The sequence below is a fragment of the Apostichopus japonicus genome, chromosome 9, assembly GCF_037975245.1.
Source record: "Apostichopus japonicus isolate 1M-3 chromosome 9, ASM3797524v1, whole genome shotgun sequence".
Taxonomy (NCBI): domain Eukaryota; kingdom Metazoa; phylum Echinodermata; class Holothuroidea; order Aspidochirotida; family Stichopodidae; genus Apostichopus; species Apostichopus japonicus.
The window spans coordinates 1496596-1515472 of NC_092569.1; the positions used below are offsets into that span (position 1 = coordinate 1496596).

The 18877-nt window shown below is 37.8% G+C and overlaps 2 protein-coding genes across 6 annotated transcripts in view; one reads left to right on the top strand and one right to left on the bottom strand.

The window, feature by feature from the left end:
* The first annotated feature begins 579 nt into the window (after positions 1 to 579).
* Positions 580 to 6019, top strand: LOC139973055 (nucleoside diphosphate kinase 6-like). Of its 2 annotated transcripts, none has more exons than XM_071979422.1 (5): positions 580 to 1461; positions 3034 to 3136; positions 3917 to 4040; positions 4391 to 4467; positions 4733 to 6019. In XM_071979422.1, the coding sequence occupies exons 1-5, from the start codon at positions 1372 to 1374 to the stop codon at positions 4900 to 4902; spliced, it is 564 nt and encodes a 187-aa protein (XP_071835523.1). In that variant the 5' UTR covers positions 580 to 1371; the 3' UTR covers positions 4903 to 6019. The 2 variants fall into 2 exon arrangements, with proteins under 2 accessions (XP_071835523.1, XP_071835524.1); XM_071979423.1 differs by lacking the exon at positions 580 to 1461 and adding an exon at positions 1573 to 2163.
* LOC139973052 (nucleoprotein TPR-like) overlaps positions 5947 to 18877 on the bottom strand; it is a 56785-nt gene continuing 43854 nt past the window's right edge. For 3 of the 4 annotated variants that reach the window (XM_071979419.1, XM_071979417.1, XM_071979416.1), the window contains exons 50-61: positions 18251 to 18372; positions 17365 to 17508; positions 15670 to 15787; positions 14841 to 15040; positions 13763 to 13831; positions 13070 to 13164; positions 10742 to 10845; positions 9316 to 9417; positions 8973 to 9123; positions 8243 to 8472; positions 7717 to 7887; positions 5947 to 7020 (exon numbers count right to left, since the gene is read on the bottom strand). In XM_071979419.1, the coding sequence (XP_071835520.1) occupies positions 6968 to 7020; positions 7717 to 7887; positions 8243 to 8472; positions 8973 to 9123; positions 9316 to 9417; positions 10742 to 10845; positions 13070 to 13164; positions 13763 to 13831; positions 14841 to 15040; positions 15670 to 15787; positions 17365 to 17508; positions 18251 to 18372 (1559 nt within the window). In that variant the 3' untranslated portion in view covers positions 5947 to 6967. The remainder of the gene's footprint in view (positions 7021 to 7716; positions 7888 to 8242; positions 8473 to 8972; positions 9124 to 9315; positions 9418 to 10741; positions 10846 to 13069; positions 13165 to 13762; positions 13832 to 14840; positions 15041 to 15669; positions 15788 to 17364; positions 17509 to 18250; positions 18373 to 18877) is intronic. The other variant, XM_071979418.1, reaches the window with a different exon arrangement.

Here is an 18877-nt window from a genome sequence, read left to right on the forward strand (position 1 = left end):
AGTTATCACGTTATGATTCTGTAATATTGTTGCATTACTGGCTGGGACAGTCCCAATCGCGTACTAGGGAAGATGGCACAGAATACTATTAATCTTAGGAGCTTTATGCAAAAATCAGGATACTGAATCTCTAAATTACCATTTTTTTCAAGGACTCCAAGAAAAAGAAATCAACTTGATTTGTAGTTAATTCACTCTCTTCTCCCTCTCAAATTAATGTGAAATCATCACATTCAAAATAGTTACGTTTTAAACACATTTCTTAACTTGCTCTTTACAAATTTGAGTGTGAGAAGATTTGGGAGTAAACACTACAAGAGGCATGGCAGAGTAACTCACATATATTCCACACTTCAACATGGCAACAATTAATGTTTAACCATCACTTATCCAGCCTGAGTTATTTCTCCTAAAATGTTACGCTGAGCTAAGACCAATATAAAATATATAAGTTGCAGGTTTTTGACTGGATGAATCTCATACCCCAGTCCCAACCAAGCCCCACCCCCCCCCCACACCCAATAAAAATGACCTACAAGTATATTAAATAGTTTTTTATAAAGTGTAAAATCCATATCTTACGTACGTGGAACTCAACTGGGCATCCCATATGTTTTACTGTCAATTGGCCCAGTCATATGACACCCATGAAAAAACCCACATGGGACCCAATCAGTCATGCCAGTGATTCACAAATGATCACCTACATCTCATATGTCATTCAATAGTACAATAATTCATGCGGTGTAATTAGACAAAGTAAAATTTGGTTAAGCCTTCATATAAACTATGATGATTTACTTCATTATTTGCGATGATTACTTGTTCAGTCCAATCATTGTGATTACAATATAACAATGAAATACCAAATTAAGGCGGATACTAAGTGATCAGCTCAATATCCTATTCCTTAATTATGTTATTACTCCGTCCACAGTTTTACAGCCTTAGCCTTCAATACAAATTAAAGTACAGGGTAAAACTTAGACAGTCATTGTAAATTTCTTTTCATCCAGTATAAATTAATTAGCGAATAGTTACACAGACCGTGTATGCCATATTGGAGTAGTAGCCAACCGCTCAGGGTGAACATAACAATGCCTGATCGATCTCCGCGAAGTATTTTTTTTTTTTTTTTTTTGTATTGCTGAAGTGTTAGCTTAACCTAAGCAGACTTTATCTTGCAAACCCTGCCGGAAATAAACTTATTTAATTTTAAAAAATGGTAAAATACGAAATTGTTTACTTTCGCGGTATATGAACTGCCCATTTGTACCACCTAATCGAATTTATAGCTAGTTAAGTTGTATAGCATTTTAGTCAAGCTATTTCTGGTCAAGCTGGAAAAAGGTCTGTTTTCGTGCAACAAACATGAGATTATTTTCTGCTTTGTACGCCAGGTTAGAACTCACACTAGCTGTTATTAAACCAGATGTTGTTTCTCATCCTCATAAGTTGCAGGTTTGTTCGAAATGTATTCTCAAATAACGAAAAGGGAATTTCATTCATTACTAAACAAGATCTAAATCAGGCCCGTTAAATGTAGTCTAACGTTTGGCCTAGTTCCGCGATAAAGTTCTTCAGCGTGTAGTAGGATGGTGACTTTGAAGTTCGGCCACTTAAGACTTAAAACACCCCAAAACTAAATCTTCTGGTCTAAATCACCAGAAAATATACTTCATATGGTGGGAGAATTGTGTTTTAGTACGATACACGGCCAAACTTTCTTTCCTGCAAACTGTTTTCACGTTGTTTTCCAAGAAAATTCTTCGTGATTGTGGAACTGGTATTTCTTTGCTAGAGTATTGCGAAGTTCGGACACGCAACCTACAGTGTGGCACTGGTAAAAATTGGTGGCGCTGTTGCTCTTTCAGTAATTATAACAGACTTCATAGATCTTCGTCATTTTATTGACAAATATGTAAGTAATTTCTTGCACACGGGTCATTTTGGAGAGAAAATAACTGTAGCTTCGTACTTTTTGGTGAAATTTGGCTCTTCCTGTAGGTTTTCATGGTGAAAATCGTGTATTTCTTAGGGTGCCCGAACTTCGCAGTATGCCGAACTTCGCAATACTGACTATACTACTTGTACTTGTATGGTCTTATGTGTACAAGAGAACTGGAAGAAAAACTTCATGCCTCATATGGATCTGAAAGAATCGTAAGCACATAAAGCAACCCAAAACGACATAAAGTTAGACCAGCCTACTTTTCAAACTTTGCTGTCAACTATTGATGCTTGTTTAGGTGTTATTAATTGAGGTACAATGCCATGAGTGTTATTAACTTAGGCCTAACTGTTACTGTAGGTTCTTAGTTAGGCTATTCAACTAAGACCACAGAGGTAAAGAACATTAGATTCAGTGAGGATGCAGTCCTTTTACTCAGTATTGGAAGCAAGTCCCCCTTTGGAGCTACTGTAGGCTCATTAGGAATTGTATGAACCTACTGGGTTTTTTGTTTGAAAAGCACTTAATTACAACAATAAATTATCTCAAGACAATACATTAAAATCGATATAATATATTTTGTATAATTGAGTAACTAACTTATCCTATATATACTGTACCTGCATTGTCTTGAAGCATGCAGTTTGATGAAACAGCATAGCCACATATTATATGTGCTACGACAAGTTGTTCTACCTCTGTGTTCTTCTGGTACTTGGTAGCTTTATGGTATGTATGTATATTAGATCCTCCTACAAGCAGGAACTCGCGAAGAAGCCTACTGTAATTGGCTTATCAAAGCCGCAAGCTGACCGAAGTCAGTCTCTCACATTCATATTTAACATCCATGATTATGAATTGTTAATTGTCAACAACTCTGTAACTGGATGACAAACATTAATCTGGGAGTGAGTCGAACCGGGGACCTTATGATTGAAAGGCACCGGTGTTAACCACTGAGCTAACACTCCACAGCATACTTGGAAGATAGTATACTTGGAAGATAATATTATTTAGTGAATATAGTGTACACCCGCTTGGCCTTTTAACGCTTAAGTTCAAAAATACTTTCTGTTTTTCAGGAAATAAAAGATACAATACTGAGAAATAAGTTTCTCTTTGTGAGGTCCAAAATTGTACGATGGAGCAAAGCAGATGCAGAACTCTTCTACAGAGAACATAAAGGTTAGTCGTTACAGTAGTTCAACCAGTGTAATCAGAGGAACTTTCTTGATGAAAGACACTACAAAGAAGAGCTCTAAGAAATGCCTTTGAAACTAGGTCCTTTCCTCTTTCCTGATTACAATCTTATAATCCATAAATGATTTACTAACACAATAGGAACATTCTTTCCTTTCTTATTGTGTAGTGAAGGGATTAGCTAGAGCTTCATTATGAGTATCAAGTGAATAGTTGGTGTAGAATTACAGGTTATTACTCCGGTGGTTGTCATAGTACTGGTCAGTCCGCTGGTTAAATCTGAGAGATGCATCTCCTAAAGTGGCAGGGCAAATTTTTAATATTAGTAGTCCAGTCATTCGAAACTACCAAATTTCTGTTTGGACAACCAGAATCAGCTGTGGCATTGGACTACTTACTGTACTTTAAATTCAGATGGCATTGTAACTAAATCACCCCTAAAGCCCAGGTAGGGTTATGTTCACCAACCTACCCATCTTTCCTACACTGTACCTATCGGTCATTGTTATCGCTGAAGTTTTGGGGCAACCAAGTTTGCTGTTCAGACAACGGGCATTGTTGTTCAAGGGGCAACCAGAAAGTATCAATAAATTTTGCCTGGCCTAAGAATGGGGGCAAATTCTTGTGAGAAGTTTTTATGGTAACTCACCGACAACTCCTATTGGCAATCATTTATGACCAAGTTTTGAAGATGGGCAGAAAGGAAATTGATCTTTTTGCTCCCCCTCCCCTTTTTCTACACTGATTAACAATTTTCTCTGCCAGGTCGGTTTTTCTACAACAGATTGGTCGGTTTCATGTCGAGCGGATCAATGAGTGCTCACATATTGGCAAAAGAGGATGCCATCAGTCACTGGAGAAAACTGATGGGACCAACAAAGACATTCAAGTGAGTAATTAATCAATAAATACATAATTCAACTGTATTTGAAGGGCATATAATCATGGGAAAATTGTTTTAAATCAAGTAGGGGATGCCATTAGTGGATTAATAAGCGGTTACGACAAACATTCTGGAGGTAAAGAGGTTTAATCCTTTGCCAGTTTGATAATAAAATCATATTTGGTTTATCAATACACATGAAATTTAACCTAGAATATGTAAGTCATTTGGTTTCTTCTCATACAGATGTTGATACTTAGCATGCAAGAATAAGTGCCCGTTCATATGGAGATTTTTTAAGACTACCCATTTCTATTTTATTTCATTAAATTATATATTGATTATCTTTTCCACAGGGCTAAACACATGGCTCCGACTACCCTCCGTGCCCGGTTTGGTTTAACAGACACACGCAACGCTACTCATGGATCAGGTAAGGTTTCCCCCTTTTCAGTCAAAAGTATAGGTTAGGTAGCCAACAAATGTCACTGAAGCCACATCCATATGATCATTGAGTACAACACAGTGTACCTCAGTATCTAACCAATATTCTTAACCACTGAGTGAATGCACCTTATTTATCATCACTACATTGCAGCCAATGGTGAACACAAACTAAAGTGAGTGGTCCAAACCATTGTTTAATAGATATAATATTCCTAGTTGTGGCTAATCCAATGTTTTGTTCTGTTTTGTAGATTCCACAGAGACCGCTGAAAGGGAAATTGGATTCTTCTTTCCTGAATTCAGTCTCAGCGACTGGTATGCAAATGACGAACCTTTATTCAGGACAGGGTCAGTTCGATACAAACCAGAGGACCGGGTACATATAGTTTATAAAAACATGGACAACTCTGTCTTGAGGTGACAGCCAATCACAGAGGTTATTCTTTCTGATATCATTATCATGGCTGCTTGGTTAGCCAATGATTATATGCTGGAAGTGAATCTAAAGAATATGCAAAAGCTGGGAACAGCCGACAGATGTGACAGGAAACAAAGTGTGTTGTGCCACTTGACAGTACACTACCTGCCTTTGAATTGATTCTCACTGTCAGCAATAATGAGCCTACTTTATAGCTGTGTGGCCTGATCTTGTCTGATAATATGCAAATAAATCTTAATTGATGGCTCTCTCTCTCTACGCGAGGTACATCTCAGTAAATCATCTTTCATGATAGACTGGTTGTGTTTGCAATGCCTTCCACCATGATAAGATTTATTTTGTTGATAAAGAAGTGAAAGTGTGTGGGGAGAGGCAAAGAGGGATCATTAATATATATTGATAATTAATAAGATAATTAAGTGATGACAAAAGTATCAGAAAACCCCATCGTTTTAGAGGTGAACAAATAATTCTGTACTAAGGCTACAAACGTTAACATATTTTATGAAAGAAGAGATATATTATAAAGTAACAGATACTGAATGTACAGATCATCATGGAAACCAAACTTACAGTTCATTTTTGTAACATCTGGAGTTTTATGTCCTTGATATAGATGAGTTTAGAGTTATTGGCATCATTCACAAAGTGCTAATCTATATTATGCATAAATAAACATTCACAATTATATTCCTGTTGCAGGTAAACATGTTTTAGTCTAACCAAATGTTAATGAAATTTGCAATGCAACCGCGCACAGTACTGTAATCTCTCACAGTACAGTAATTTTGCTGATGTGATAGCAATCTACCGTCTATTAGGAGAATAATTTAAGCAAAGAAGTAATTAAGTATGAGTTGTTTGTGTTTAAATTGATTGCATAGGATGCATACTAGACCGTCAAAGGTGTCCATAGGTGACTGCTGCTGACAGTGTAACCCTGTTAGATCCCTTCACCAGCCCCCCCCCATTTCCCCTCCCCTCATCCCATCCTTCTACAGAAGAGGAAAAGAAAAAAGGGAACAGTTTTGTTTTGTATTCTTGTTCCTTTGTTTGCAAAATATAAAGTGATTAAAATAAAAACAATAAAAAAACAGGATTCATGACTGCATTTTGTTTTTTGATTTGTAAGTGCAAACAAAGTGAAGCCTATCTTGTGGAAGAAATATCTAGCAATTAACAAATATATTCTTACAAGATTAATGATTTTAAAAGAGTAATTAAACTAGAGAGAGAGCAAGATACATTGAACGTATGATGGCTAAAACTTTGTCATTAATATCACAAATATCTCTTCTTGCTTTTTAATTCTTTGATTTCCGATTATAGTTGACATCATTTGTAATCATCATCTTACCATTGAAAACTGCAAGTGCAGGGTAGCTATCAACAGATTTCATGCAGCGTTACAGAATGTGATGCTTCCAGTCACTTAATTAAAGAAACTTCACGGCCGGAGATGATTTTTATGCAGCGTTGCAGAAAGTTATGCTTCCAGTCACTTAAAGAAACTTCACAGCTCGAGATGATTTTTATGCCATAGACATGATACAGCGACTCAAGGTCCGTGATTCAACTTGGGCCAGGAAAACTAATGATAATGGCTTTAATTGGTCATAAAGTGATGGGACATTTTATAACTGTGGACCACTTTCCTAACATTTACTACAATTTTACTACTAGAGAAGACGATCAGAATATCTCATGAATGCACAAAGTCACTGAAAAATCAAGCAAACATTCAACAATTAAAAGAGTGTAACCTAACTGCATTCATAATGGTTATGTATTAGAATCTCTGCCTTACAGATAGATTAATATAAAGGTGGAGGTCGTGTCCTGGTGCAAATGTCAGACTTTTCATGGTACATGTCGGCTATTATGGCAGCTGTGTGTTCAACCATTTACAACAAATAAGTTTTTTCCTTCCTGTAATGTTCGGTGCCAAATACGACGCACTTTTATTTTTCTACGACAAAACTTCTCAAAGAGCCTTTTCAGTCATGATATGAAACCTTCACCTTTTAAGTTACAAGAGTTTTCTGCTTCAAGAAGTACCCCCTCTACCACCTCGTGAAAATCGCGGTCCTTTACCTCTAGCTGGAGAAAAAGAGACGGATGAAGTCCACAGTTAATTATGTCTTTGCGATGTCCGCTATAAGGACACCTAAACAAGCTTTCTCTCATCAACAAAATACGCTTCTTGAGAGGCATGCAGGCTTTAATATTGTATCCCTTGATGGTTTTGAAAATTATTGAAAGAATGCCTGGCTCAAATTGTGTCACGTTGACAACATTATGACTTGAAGGTTCTCTCAATGTGGTAAAAATCATGCAAATACTTATTGGAATAGTTGAAAGGTGTACTTTCATCTCACATATCAAAGGACAATCATTGACAGTGACGATATACTGTTTATTATGAGTTTTGGAACTTTCCATAATATCGGTGCGGTTGGTTTTAAATGCGACAGTAAAGTAACAAATAGAATGGTACTAGCGTTCAAATATTGACACGAATAAATACTGTCAAAGAATTTCTTACAGCATGTTGTAACTTTAAAGTATCACACATGACCATTTCAGCATATCTAGCAACTTTTAAATGCCACTGGAGTGTTTTGTGTTTAATTAAAAAAATTACTTCGTTATCATAAAATGACGATTTGGGTATCAACTACTCTCACCGTTGAGATTATTTCTGCACTGTCCTGCAAGATGGAACTTGTTAGTTCATAAATTCCTCACATTTATAAGAACTGCTTAGTTAGTATTGTTTTTAAAAACGAAACTCACATCTTCCTGGGAATGTTCTCTGTATAAACCTTCCTCGCCCCCCTCGTATAGCAGTCTGGGGTCTGGGGGTGGGTCTGACGGTCTCCTGGCTGGAACTCTGAGGCTGTACTACCTGCTGGGTGGTGCTGGGTCCATCGCTCCATATGATTCGTTTGATTGATTTCTTAGTTTCTGTGCAAGACAAACACTTTAATTAACAAAAGCACTTAATTAACACTTACATTAACAAACATCAAAACAAACACTTTTATAGAGTACACTTTAATAAACATATATCAGGGTGAGTGGACTGGGGAGGAGAAGAGAAGAGAAAATATATTGCTGGATAAAATATGGTATTAGTAAAAATCTGAGGAAAAGTTTTAAAATAAAAAAAGGAATTGATAAAGTACGACTCTGTTTCACAATTCTCTGAACACCAAGTCATTTCAAGATATCCAGTCTCTAGTTCAGAACATAATCAAGCAACCCCCCCTTTCTATCACCACTCCACATATTTCGGACAAATATATCAAGTAGAACCCACCTCCGTCCCCGCTTGAAGATGGCTGTGCGTTTCCCGAGGTTGGCTGAGTGCCGGACGTTTCTGGGCGATTGCCGGCAGCGTTGGTAGCCGTCTCCATGGAGATATCCTCGCTACCACTGACCGTTGACCTATCTTCATCCTCCTTGGATCTCCCGCTGGACGTCAGAGCGGACAGCTGGGCTTGAGAAACCTGCTCACTACTGGTAGGGGGTGATGGTGAGGCACTGGATCTGTTGTACAGGGAAGGGAATTAGATAAGTTTTGAGAAAATTATGAACATGTGGAGTTTTAGTGTGGAAGATAATGGGCTTTTCCGTGGGTCATTGGTAAAAAACATGAAATAAACATCGTAAGAAGGCCAGAACCTACAGTAGTAGAACAATATGATATCATTAGTCTTGAGGAGAAAATTTCTCTTGAAATCACTTTCCCTGCCGCTTTCTGGGTTGTATCGAACCAAACTAGACCTTTGACCCCTGGTAACATGGCATGAAAGTTACTGTGCCTTCTAATTGGTGCCCCCAGCTCATCCAATCGGGATTGCCAATAACTTAAAGGATGGATAGCTCAGTCGATAAGAGCAAAGGGCTTGTAGTAACCCCCCAGGTGACTGGTTAAAATCCTGTTCTATCAAAAACTATATTTCTTTGCTTTTTTTTTCAAATTTGTGTACGATTTACCAGTCGCTTTTTATTCATTGACTTAAGGTTTGAAGAGGTTTAAATTTCACCTTTGTTGACTGATTCCTGCCTCATCGGTCCCCCTGGATGACGGTCGAACAGCGCTGCTGGTCTGGACACCATCGGCGCCAGACGGTGTCACTGTGGACTCTGGTCTGGGGATTGCCTCTGCAAGACTTGGAGAAGCCTCAGCAACGCTCACTTCAAAAATAAGATGAATGTTGACGTTTTATTTATCATGACGAAAATAACGTTTACATTAAGTCATCAGTTTTTACAAAAAGAAGCCAGAAATGTACCCAAGTGATTCTTTCGACACCTCCCCCTTGCCCCCCACCCATGCAAACTTTCTCTTGCTTATTCTGGATGGAGGGGTGTGATAGGTGTTGTTACCTGGTGCCAGGGTCTGTATGGGTGTGGTGGGTACACTCCGACTGCTGCCTGCTTCGTCGTCTCCTCCCGGTAGATAAATTAAGGTATCATCAACGCCAAGATCTGCAGAGGCAACGAAAATACATGAGAGCATGAATCAGCGGATGAGACTCCATCTCACTACTCAGAAAGAGACGTTACCCTCGGTCAGGTTACAAACCATGATATTCCTGAATAGGATCAGATATTCCTGAATAGGATCAGATATTCCTGAATAGGATCTGATATTCAGTAATAGGATCAGATATTAATTTTCTGGAAGAATGCTTCCTCCGCGAATCCTAAAGGAGGCCGTTGGAAATTAAAACTTTTTGCATTTCATTTTACGCAAATCCAAGTTACAATTCTTCTATCAAGACAACCTTTTTCCATAGAAATGAACATTAAAGTTGGTAGCTCCTAAATGTGACACAAACCCAGCCATCATTTTTGGCTTATGTGACTCTGTAGAAGATCCTGCTAGAATCGAAAAGACAGGACCTCTAAACTTGACATAATTACCTACACAGGATTTTTGCAGTTTTGCTAACAGAATTTTCTCTTTTATTTGTTATTTGTGATGAATGAAAAGTTTTGCTTCATTTGGGAGATAAATTAGTTTGGGAGCCGTCACTTTGTAAATCTGTGATGTCATAGAATCACTAGGATCTGGGAACCTTTCAGTTCTCTTTGTTTTGCTGGTCATATTTGCAGAAAATAAACATTCAAGAACAGAAAACATGAAAATCTTGCAGGTTCCATGATGTCATATTTAGACTTGATCAAGCCTTGGGCCTTGTGTGTGAAAGAACATTAAAACCTGTGATATCTCCCAAATGGAGTAAGATTTTTCCTTAGCTGTTTGGGAAAGTTGTTCATGAAAGCTATCTCAATCACAGAGACCATTAATAATGGTAGGGGTTTGTGTCTCATATGGCCTTTCATTTTCTATTCAAAGTATTTAGTTTGTCCAGACAGCTTTTGATATAACTATTAAAAGCAAAACATGCAAAACTAGACAATTAGAAATTCTCAAAATTTATTTATATACTTGCTGCATTATGTGAAAGGAAAAATTTACTATTTAAGGCTTATAAACTTTATACTTGTGGGACTCCAGTCTCCAATAGTGGGAAAAGTTTTTAAAAAATTTAAGGGAAAAAAAAGCTGCTTTTACAAAGCAACCTATTTGATAAAGAAATCAAATCTATATATGTTAATCCACTTCAATATTCCAGAAACATGTCAATTATCCTAAAATTTTCACAGTTTTTATCCCAAATGTCAGAGGGAAGGAAGAGGGAGTGAACATTTGTTGCATTTTTCTTGATAGTTATTCTGATTTTTAACACACCACATGAAGCCACTTTTGTTACACTTGTTTGTAATACCAAAGCAAAAAGCATACCTCCTTGTGAAGCTAGTTGTGCTAGGCCTGGTGCCCGATGAGTATCCGTGCCCTCGTGGGTACTAAACTGGAACCGCTGGTGTCCCGGTTGTACCAGTGGGGAACTAGTGAAGAAACACAAATAATGAAAAACCATCAACTTTACAAATAAATATCATCTCAGTGCACCTGAGCTGTGAGGGTCCCTCAGAACCTCATCAAACCTCCTCAACTTCTTTCGATGACATCGTCAAAAAAAAAAAAATTGAAGATCTCGATTCTCTCTATAATATCAAAAAAACACATGGTAACCTTTGTGAAGCCATCAAAAACATCACAAAAACCCTACACATGACATCAACAAGTACTTGATGGACTGATAGTTAGTTGAGCTATGCAACCATCACATTATTGCTCCATCTATTCATGATTTCAACAAATCGGTTAACTATCTTGGTGAAGACATCACCACACAGCAATATCTCTATGGATTTCATAGAATCACTGATTTAAATACCTCGGTCAAGTCATGTCACAATAATATTCTCCACCTCATTTTTCTCAACATATCATTTAACACTTACTTGATAGCCTCAGCAAAGCCATCATTGCGGTGAGGTACAAAGAGGGTTGGTGTGCTAGGCACCTGACAATCATGTCCTGTGAAGTCATCACTACCTCACACTACCTCTCTCCACCTCATTATTCTCAATATATCATTTAACACTTACTTGATAGCCTCAGCAAAGCCATCATTGTGGTGAGGTACAAAGAGGGTTGGTGTGCTAGTAACATGACAATCATGTCCTAGGAAGTCATCACTACCTCACACTACCTCTCTCCACCTCATTATTCTCAATATATCATTTATCACTTACTTGATAGCCTCAGCAAAGCCATCATTGTGGTGAGGTACAAAGAGGGTTGGTGTGCTAGTAACGTGACAATCATGTCCTAGGAAGTCATCACTACCTCACACTACCTCTCTCCACCTCATTATTCTCAATATATCATTTAACACTTACTTGATAGCCTCAGCAAAGCCATCATTGCGGTGAGGTACAAAGAGGGTTGGTGTGCTAGGCACCTGACAATCATGTCCTAGGAAGTCATCACTACCTCACACTACCTCTCTCCACCTCATTATTCTCAATATATCATTTAACACTTACTTGATAGCCTCAGAAAAGCCATCATTGAGGTGAGGTACAAAGAGGGTTGGTGTGCTAGTAACCTGACAATCATGTCCTGTGAAGTCATCACTATCTCACACTACCTCTCTCCACCTCATTATTCTCAATATATCATTTAAAACTTACTTGATAGCCTCAGCAAAGCCATCATTGTGGTGAGGTACAAAGAGGGTTGGTGTGATAGGTACCTGACAATCATGTCCTGTGAAGTCATCACTATTTCACACTACCTCTCTCCACCTCATTATTCTCAATATATCATTTAACACTTACTTGATAGCCTCAGCAAAGCCATCATTGTGGTGAGGTACAAAGAGGGTTGGTGTGCTATGCACCTGACAATCATGTCCTGTGAAGTCATCACTATCTCACACTACCTCTCTCCACCTCATTATTCTCAATATATCATTTATCACTTACTTGATAGCCTCAGCAAAGCCATCATTGCAGTGAGGTACAAAGAGGGTTGGTGTGCTAGTAACCTGACAATCATGTCCTGTGAAGTCATCACTACCTCACACTACCTCTCTCCACCTCATTATTCTCAATATATCATTTAACACTTACTTGATAGCCTCAGAAAAGCCATCATTGAGGTGAGGTACAAAGAGGGTTGGTGTGCTAGTAACCTGACAATCATGTCCTGTGAGTCATCACTATCTCACACTACCTCTCTCCACCTCATTATTCTCAATATATCATTTAAAACTTACTTGATAGCCTCAGCAAAGCCATCATTGTGGTGAGGTACAAAGAGGGTTGGTGTGATAGGTACCTGACAATCATGTCCTGTGAAGTCATCACTATTTCACACTACCTCTCTCCACCTCATTATTCTCAATATATCATTTAACACTTACTTGATAGCCTCAGCAAAGCCATCATTGTGGTGAGGTACAAAGAGGGTTGGTGTGCTATGCACCTGACAATCATGTCCTGTGAAGTCATCACTATCTCACACTACCTCTCTCCACCTCATTATTCTCAATATATCATTTATCACTTACTTGATAGCCTCAGCAAAGCCATCATTGCAGTGAGGTACAAAGAGGGTTGGTGTGCTAGTAACCTGACAATCATGTCCTGTGAAGTCATCACTACCTCACACTACCTCTCTCCACCTCATTATTCTCAACATATATCATTTAACACTTACTTGATAGCCTCAGCAAAGCCATCATTGCGGTGAGGTACAAAGAGTGTTGGTGTGCTAGGCACCTGACAATCATCTCCAGTGTCCTCAAATGCAGCCTGAAAAAAAACAAGCGCAAATGAACCAATGTAGACTGTTATTTTTCATATAAAAATCCAACAAGTAACAAAATATTTTCTTGTATAGGAAGATATCAAAACTGACTGGGCTATGATAAACATTGCTAAAAATTCCTTTGCTCTTAAAAAATTGACAATTTTTCTTTTTTTCCGAAAAAGTCCATTAATGATAACCAACTTCAATGGTTAAAGAAAATAATAGTTTAGACTTTAGAGCTTAAAAATGGCTTTAAGCTCTTAGTTTAATATACTTAGTAGGCTAGGCTTGGAATATCTGCTATGAAAGTGTGTTAGGTCAATAAGAGCTAGATGCTGACAATTATATGCAATATACTATTGACTAATAGTCTGTTGACAATGTTCTTTCATGGCAACCAAAGGTCTGCTGTAGTATTGTAAATTGAACCAGTCACAGGTTTATGCAACAAGTCAAAATTACCTCCAACAAAGTAAAACATCTATTTTCAAACAAATGCTATTTACTTGTGAACATCTCATTTTATTAAGAATTTGAAAAACAAACCAAAAAAGAAAAACACATAAAAGAAGAAGAAAAAGACAAGAAGAAATATCTTACAAATGAGAATGCAGGAAGTTGTCTGCCTGTTGATGGAAGTCTCTCTCTTGGCCGTGGCACTCCAGATATCTAGGAAAACAGAAAAATTGAACTGTGGCTAAATGTTTAAAAGGCATGAAACATGAAAACCATGATTACCTTAGGGTTCTTTTAAATTCGTGGGAAGAGTGACTTGACAATTATTCTTTTTCGGGGCATAATTATTTACGTTGCCGAGATTTCAATCTAGACACCTAAGCAGGACTCAAGGATAACCACATATCTTGACCATATGAAAGGTTTTGTTTTATATTTAGAGTTCAAAATATATAATTATTTACCTTTGCTCAAAATTATCAACGAGGATTTGAATTTGGGTACTTTGTTTGACCGTTACAACCGTGAAAATCCATCATCAGATTTGAATTTGAATATTTCTTCTGATTCTTCTTAAATGTTTGAATTATGATACATTAAGTTTTGACATAACTTCATAGAAAAGCTCTCACATGTCTAATATTACTTTTATAAGAAAGGGCCTTCATCAAAAGAGTCAGAGGTCAAATAAACATTCTTCTTTTAACTGTGGAGAATATGTTTGTATAGCCACCTTGATCTAACCAATGTAAATGCCTACAGATGTGTTTCCAGATGTTAATGATACTGTGTGTAACATTATATTTGTAATATCACCAAGTTGGGACAATCTTTTCTATACTGTACTGTCATGCCCCACTTCAGAGCAATCGTATTGTCAGTACAAGCAGTATGAATATCAAGTTTCTATCAGATCAAGGTTAGGAACTGTTTGTACTGTCAATACCAGTGCTTTGAGAGCATGATATTGGAGTACAGTTTAAAGAGGTATTAGCATTAGGAAATTGTCCCAACTGTCTGTTTATATGAATGACATCATTCATATTCATAAATTATGTCGACGGAATAAATGTCACATTGGTGCTACTGTTTGTTCAAACGCCCCTCAAATACTTCATGACAATCTCCTTCTAACAGTGACTCACTTTTCTAAGTCTCATGTACTGACGGTCAATCATGACTAGATATATGGAACAAACTAAAGCACTGGGTAATTCCTTACCACTACAGGCTGTGGGGCCGAGTGGGCCACGACTTCAACCTGAGAGCCACTGTGCTCTGGTGGCTCAACTACTAACTGGGGAGGTGGGCCCTGTCCTCTAGAAGAAGACTGAGGCACTCCTTCTTGGTCCTGTCGGTCCAACAGCCTGGGAGAGTCAGAGCCGGTCTGGGAGGCTTCTCCATGTTCTTCTTCATCTTCGTCTAAAGTTACAAAGAGAGAAAAACAATCAAAAGGAAAACTTTGAGCAAATTGAGGTGACCGAGCCAGAATGCTTTGAATTATTTTAAGTTATTTTACGAAAAAAGACTTAAGAGTCACCGGAGATACGCGAACAGAAGAAAATCAGGCTTGTGACAAGTCTGAACCGATTCAGGGTAATAACTACAAGTAACTCCATTTCAACGGCACGTAATTCGCCTAGTTCTCCGAACACTCATCAAAAAAGAGGAGGCTTTTGATAAGCCAGTGTTCCTCCACGGTCATCACATGTGAAATGAAACTGGGGGGAAGTGGGTGAGGGAAGGGAAGGGAGAGGAAGGGGTTGTTCTGTTCTTGTTTCCTTTTTTTGGTTCTCTTTTCTTATTGTAAAGTTCTGTACTTTTTTAGGGAGTGTCACTACCCGACAAGCCCTATAGGGTTTTTAAGTACACTTCCTTTCACAAGTTCTGTTTCTTATCTCCTTCTATGTCATATGTCATACTTATGTTGTGATAGAACAAAAATAAATGAAATGTTTAGCGTTTCAAGGAGCTTCTCCTGGCGTCCTAATCCTTGGGATTTCACTAAATTTGAAAATCAAACAAGATCACAGATGTCTGCGATGACCCACCGATAATTTCAACAACCTCTCTCCCAGTACCTTCCATCTCGTCTGCTGAAGTGACCGAATCCTCCTCAATCATATCTTCAGCGAGGTCAGCTCCAGTCCCAGTCTCCTCGTCATCCTCCTGGAAGACATAAAATGATTGTGTCGTCTCAAACTCAAAGTATATCGGAATACCTAACTCCTGTCATACATGTGGAATAACACACCAGGTATCACTTGAGTGAGAGACACGTGTGATTCTAGAAGGAATTCAACAAGGGACTGATCAACTATCTAAACAAAAATTATCAAAATGTGCAATACATGCTACACGATTATAAAGATGAAATAGCAGATTTGGTTTAACAGAACTGATATTAAATATTTGCAATATTTGATGCAAAAGAAACTCCATCAACCTTAACATTACACCTTAACATTACACCTTAACATTACACTGCACATTACACATTACATTACACTGCAAATTACATTACACTGCACATTACACTGCACATTACACTGTACATTACATTACACTGCACATTACATTACACTGCACATTACACTGCAAATTACATTGAACATTACATTTCACTGCACACTACACTGCACATTACATTACACTGCACATTACACATTACATTACACTGCAAATGACATTACACTGCACACTACACTGCACATTACATTACACTGCACATTACACTGCACATTACACTGCAAATTACATTACACTGCACATTACACTGCACTGCACATTACATTGCACATTACACTGCACATTACATTACACTGCACATTACACTGCACTGCAAATTACACTGTACATTACATTTCACTGCACATTACACTGCACATTACATTACACTGCACATTTCATTGCACATTACATTACACTGCACATTACATACACTGCACATAACATTACACTTTACATTACACTATAAATTACACTGAACATTACATTACACTGTACATTACACTGCACATTACATTACACTGCACATTACATTACACTGCACATTACATTACACTGCACATTTCATTGCACATTACATTACACTGCACATTACATTGCACATTACATTACACTGCACATTACATTACACTGCACATTAAATTACACTACACTGCAAATTACACTGAACATTACATTACACATTACACTGCACATTACATTACACTGCACATTACACTGCACATTACATTACACTGCACATTACACTGCACATTACACTGCACATTATATTACACTGCACATTACATTACACTGCACATTACATTACACTGCCCATTACATACACTGCACATAACATTACACTTTACATTACACTGCACATTACAGTACACTGCAAATTACACTGCACATTACACTGCACTTTACATTACACTGCACATTACACTGCACTGCAAATTACACTGCACATTACATTACACTGCACATTATACTGCACATTACATTGCACTGCACATTACATTGCACTGCACTTTACATTACACTGCACATTACATTACACTGCACATTACATTACACTGCACATTACATTACAATGCAAATTCCCCTGCAAATTCCCCTGCACATTACACTGCACATTACACTGCACATTACATTACACTGCAACATTCAAAGCCATAAATTATTCCCCTGACCAGGGCTATATAACTTTTAAGAAATGAAACAAGACCATTTCCTATTTTAAGAATGAAAATACATACACTATAATCTGTTCCCTCTTCGCCCACGTAGTTCCCATCATCAAACTGACCAACCAGCTCCCCCTCATCATCTTCGTCATCGTAGTCCGAGACTTCCTTGTCAACGTCGCTCTCAACCTCTCCTGGCATCTTCTGTCCGACGCCCTTTGGAAATGATAAACAAAGGCAAGTATGAATAGAGGTTTGTTTTGTAAATTTATTCATTGTGCTTTTACATACATAAACACAGATCGATTGGTGATGTGGATTTCTTCCTGTACATCGTTAACCTTTCCAGTAAAATATGACGGAAACTTTTTCCTCTTATGCTTTTATATAATGTAACTTTGGCAATTTGGTGCATTTATTATTATATTTTAAGTTCTCAATATTAACTATTCTTTAGCTGAGTGTTCAAGTGAACAATGCATTCTTTACATTCTTTTACGCTATTTAAAAACATTCTATTCTTTGGGGAAGAGTGTAGCAACTTATTGAACGTTTTTCTACGCTTTTTCATAAAATTCTATCATAAATACATCAACAACCCAAAGCAGAAATGTCCTTCACAACAAAACGAACGAGCGAATGCGAACAATTTCAAATCGTTACATATCTGCTTTGACATTAACGCAACCAGTTTCTGCTGAAGTGTTATTTGAAGCTTCTTTCTTTTTTTAATGGGGATGGGGTCGGGTCAGGTCAGAGGTCAGAGCAAGAAGTTGCAATGCAGATGCAACTACCTGCTGTAAAATGCTCAATCCTTCACATTTCTAAAAGGAAATTGTTGCTACTAGCATCTGTTTTTATTTGTCTTTGCAAGGCAGAGGAGGTAGAGGGTGGGGGTTGGTACAGAGAAGTGAAACAGTAAGATGCAATCAGTCTTTTTAGCCACATTTCTCTTTACCTCTCCATCACTGTCCTCAACCAGTATCACATCTTCATCGTTTCCGTCTTGAGATGACGGTGTCGGTTCCTCATCTTCCATCCGTTCGTCCAAATGCTCTGGAGGACCGGTGGATTGTGGCTCTTCAATCAAAAAAATAACATATGAAGATAACAACGAAAAAATAAATGATGAAAGATTTCTTTAAGAGCTGCTTAATAGGAAATCTCATAACCTCTCCAAATTTAAGTTTTATTATCAAAAACAAAAACAGAAAAAGTTCACTCTGATTTGTTCCACCAACTATTAAATGGTTGGATGGCTCAGTTAATGGAGGGTATTAAACAGTATGTCCAGGACAAGTACTCTTGTTATCATGAACATCCCAGAAGCAATGGTTTATGACGTGTCTGGAATTTGAGGTATTTTCAACAAAACAGAGGAATAAGCTTGATTTGGCCAACCGTCTGCAAATCTATGGTAGCCACACATTGGTAGAGTACAGGATTTGCATCCCTCTGGTCCCTGTTTTAATATCAAATTTTTATCCAATAGATTCTTCTTTCCTTTCCTATTATCCCCCCCCTCACCCCCGCCCCATTCCCTTTTCTTTACTGGCTTTAATCGGAAAGTGACAGTATATTTTAA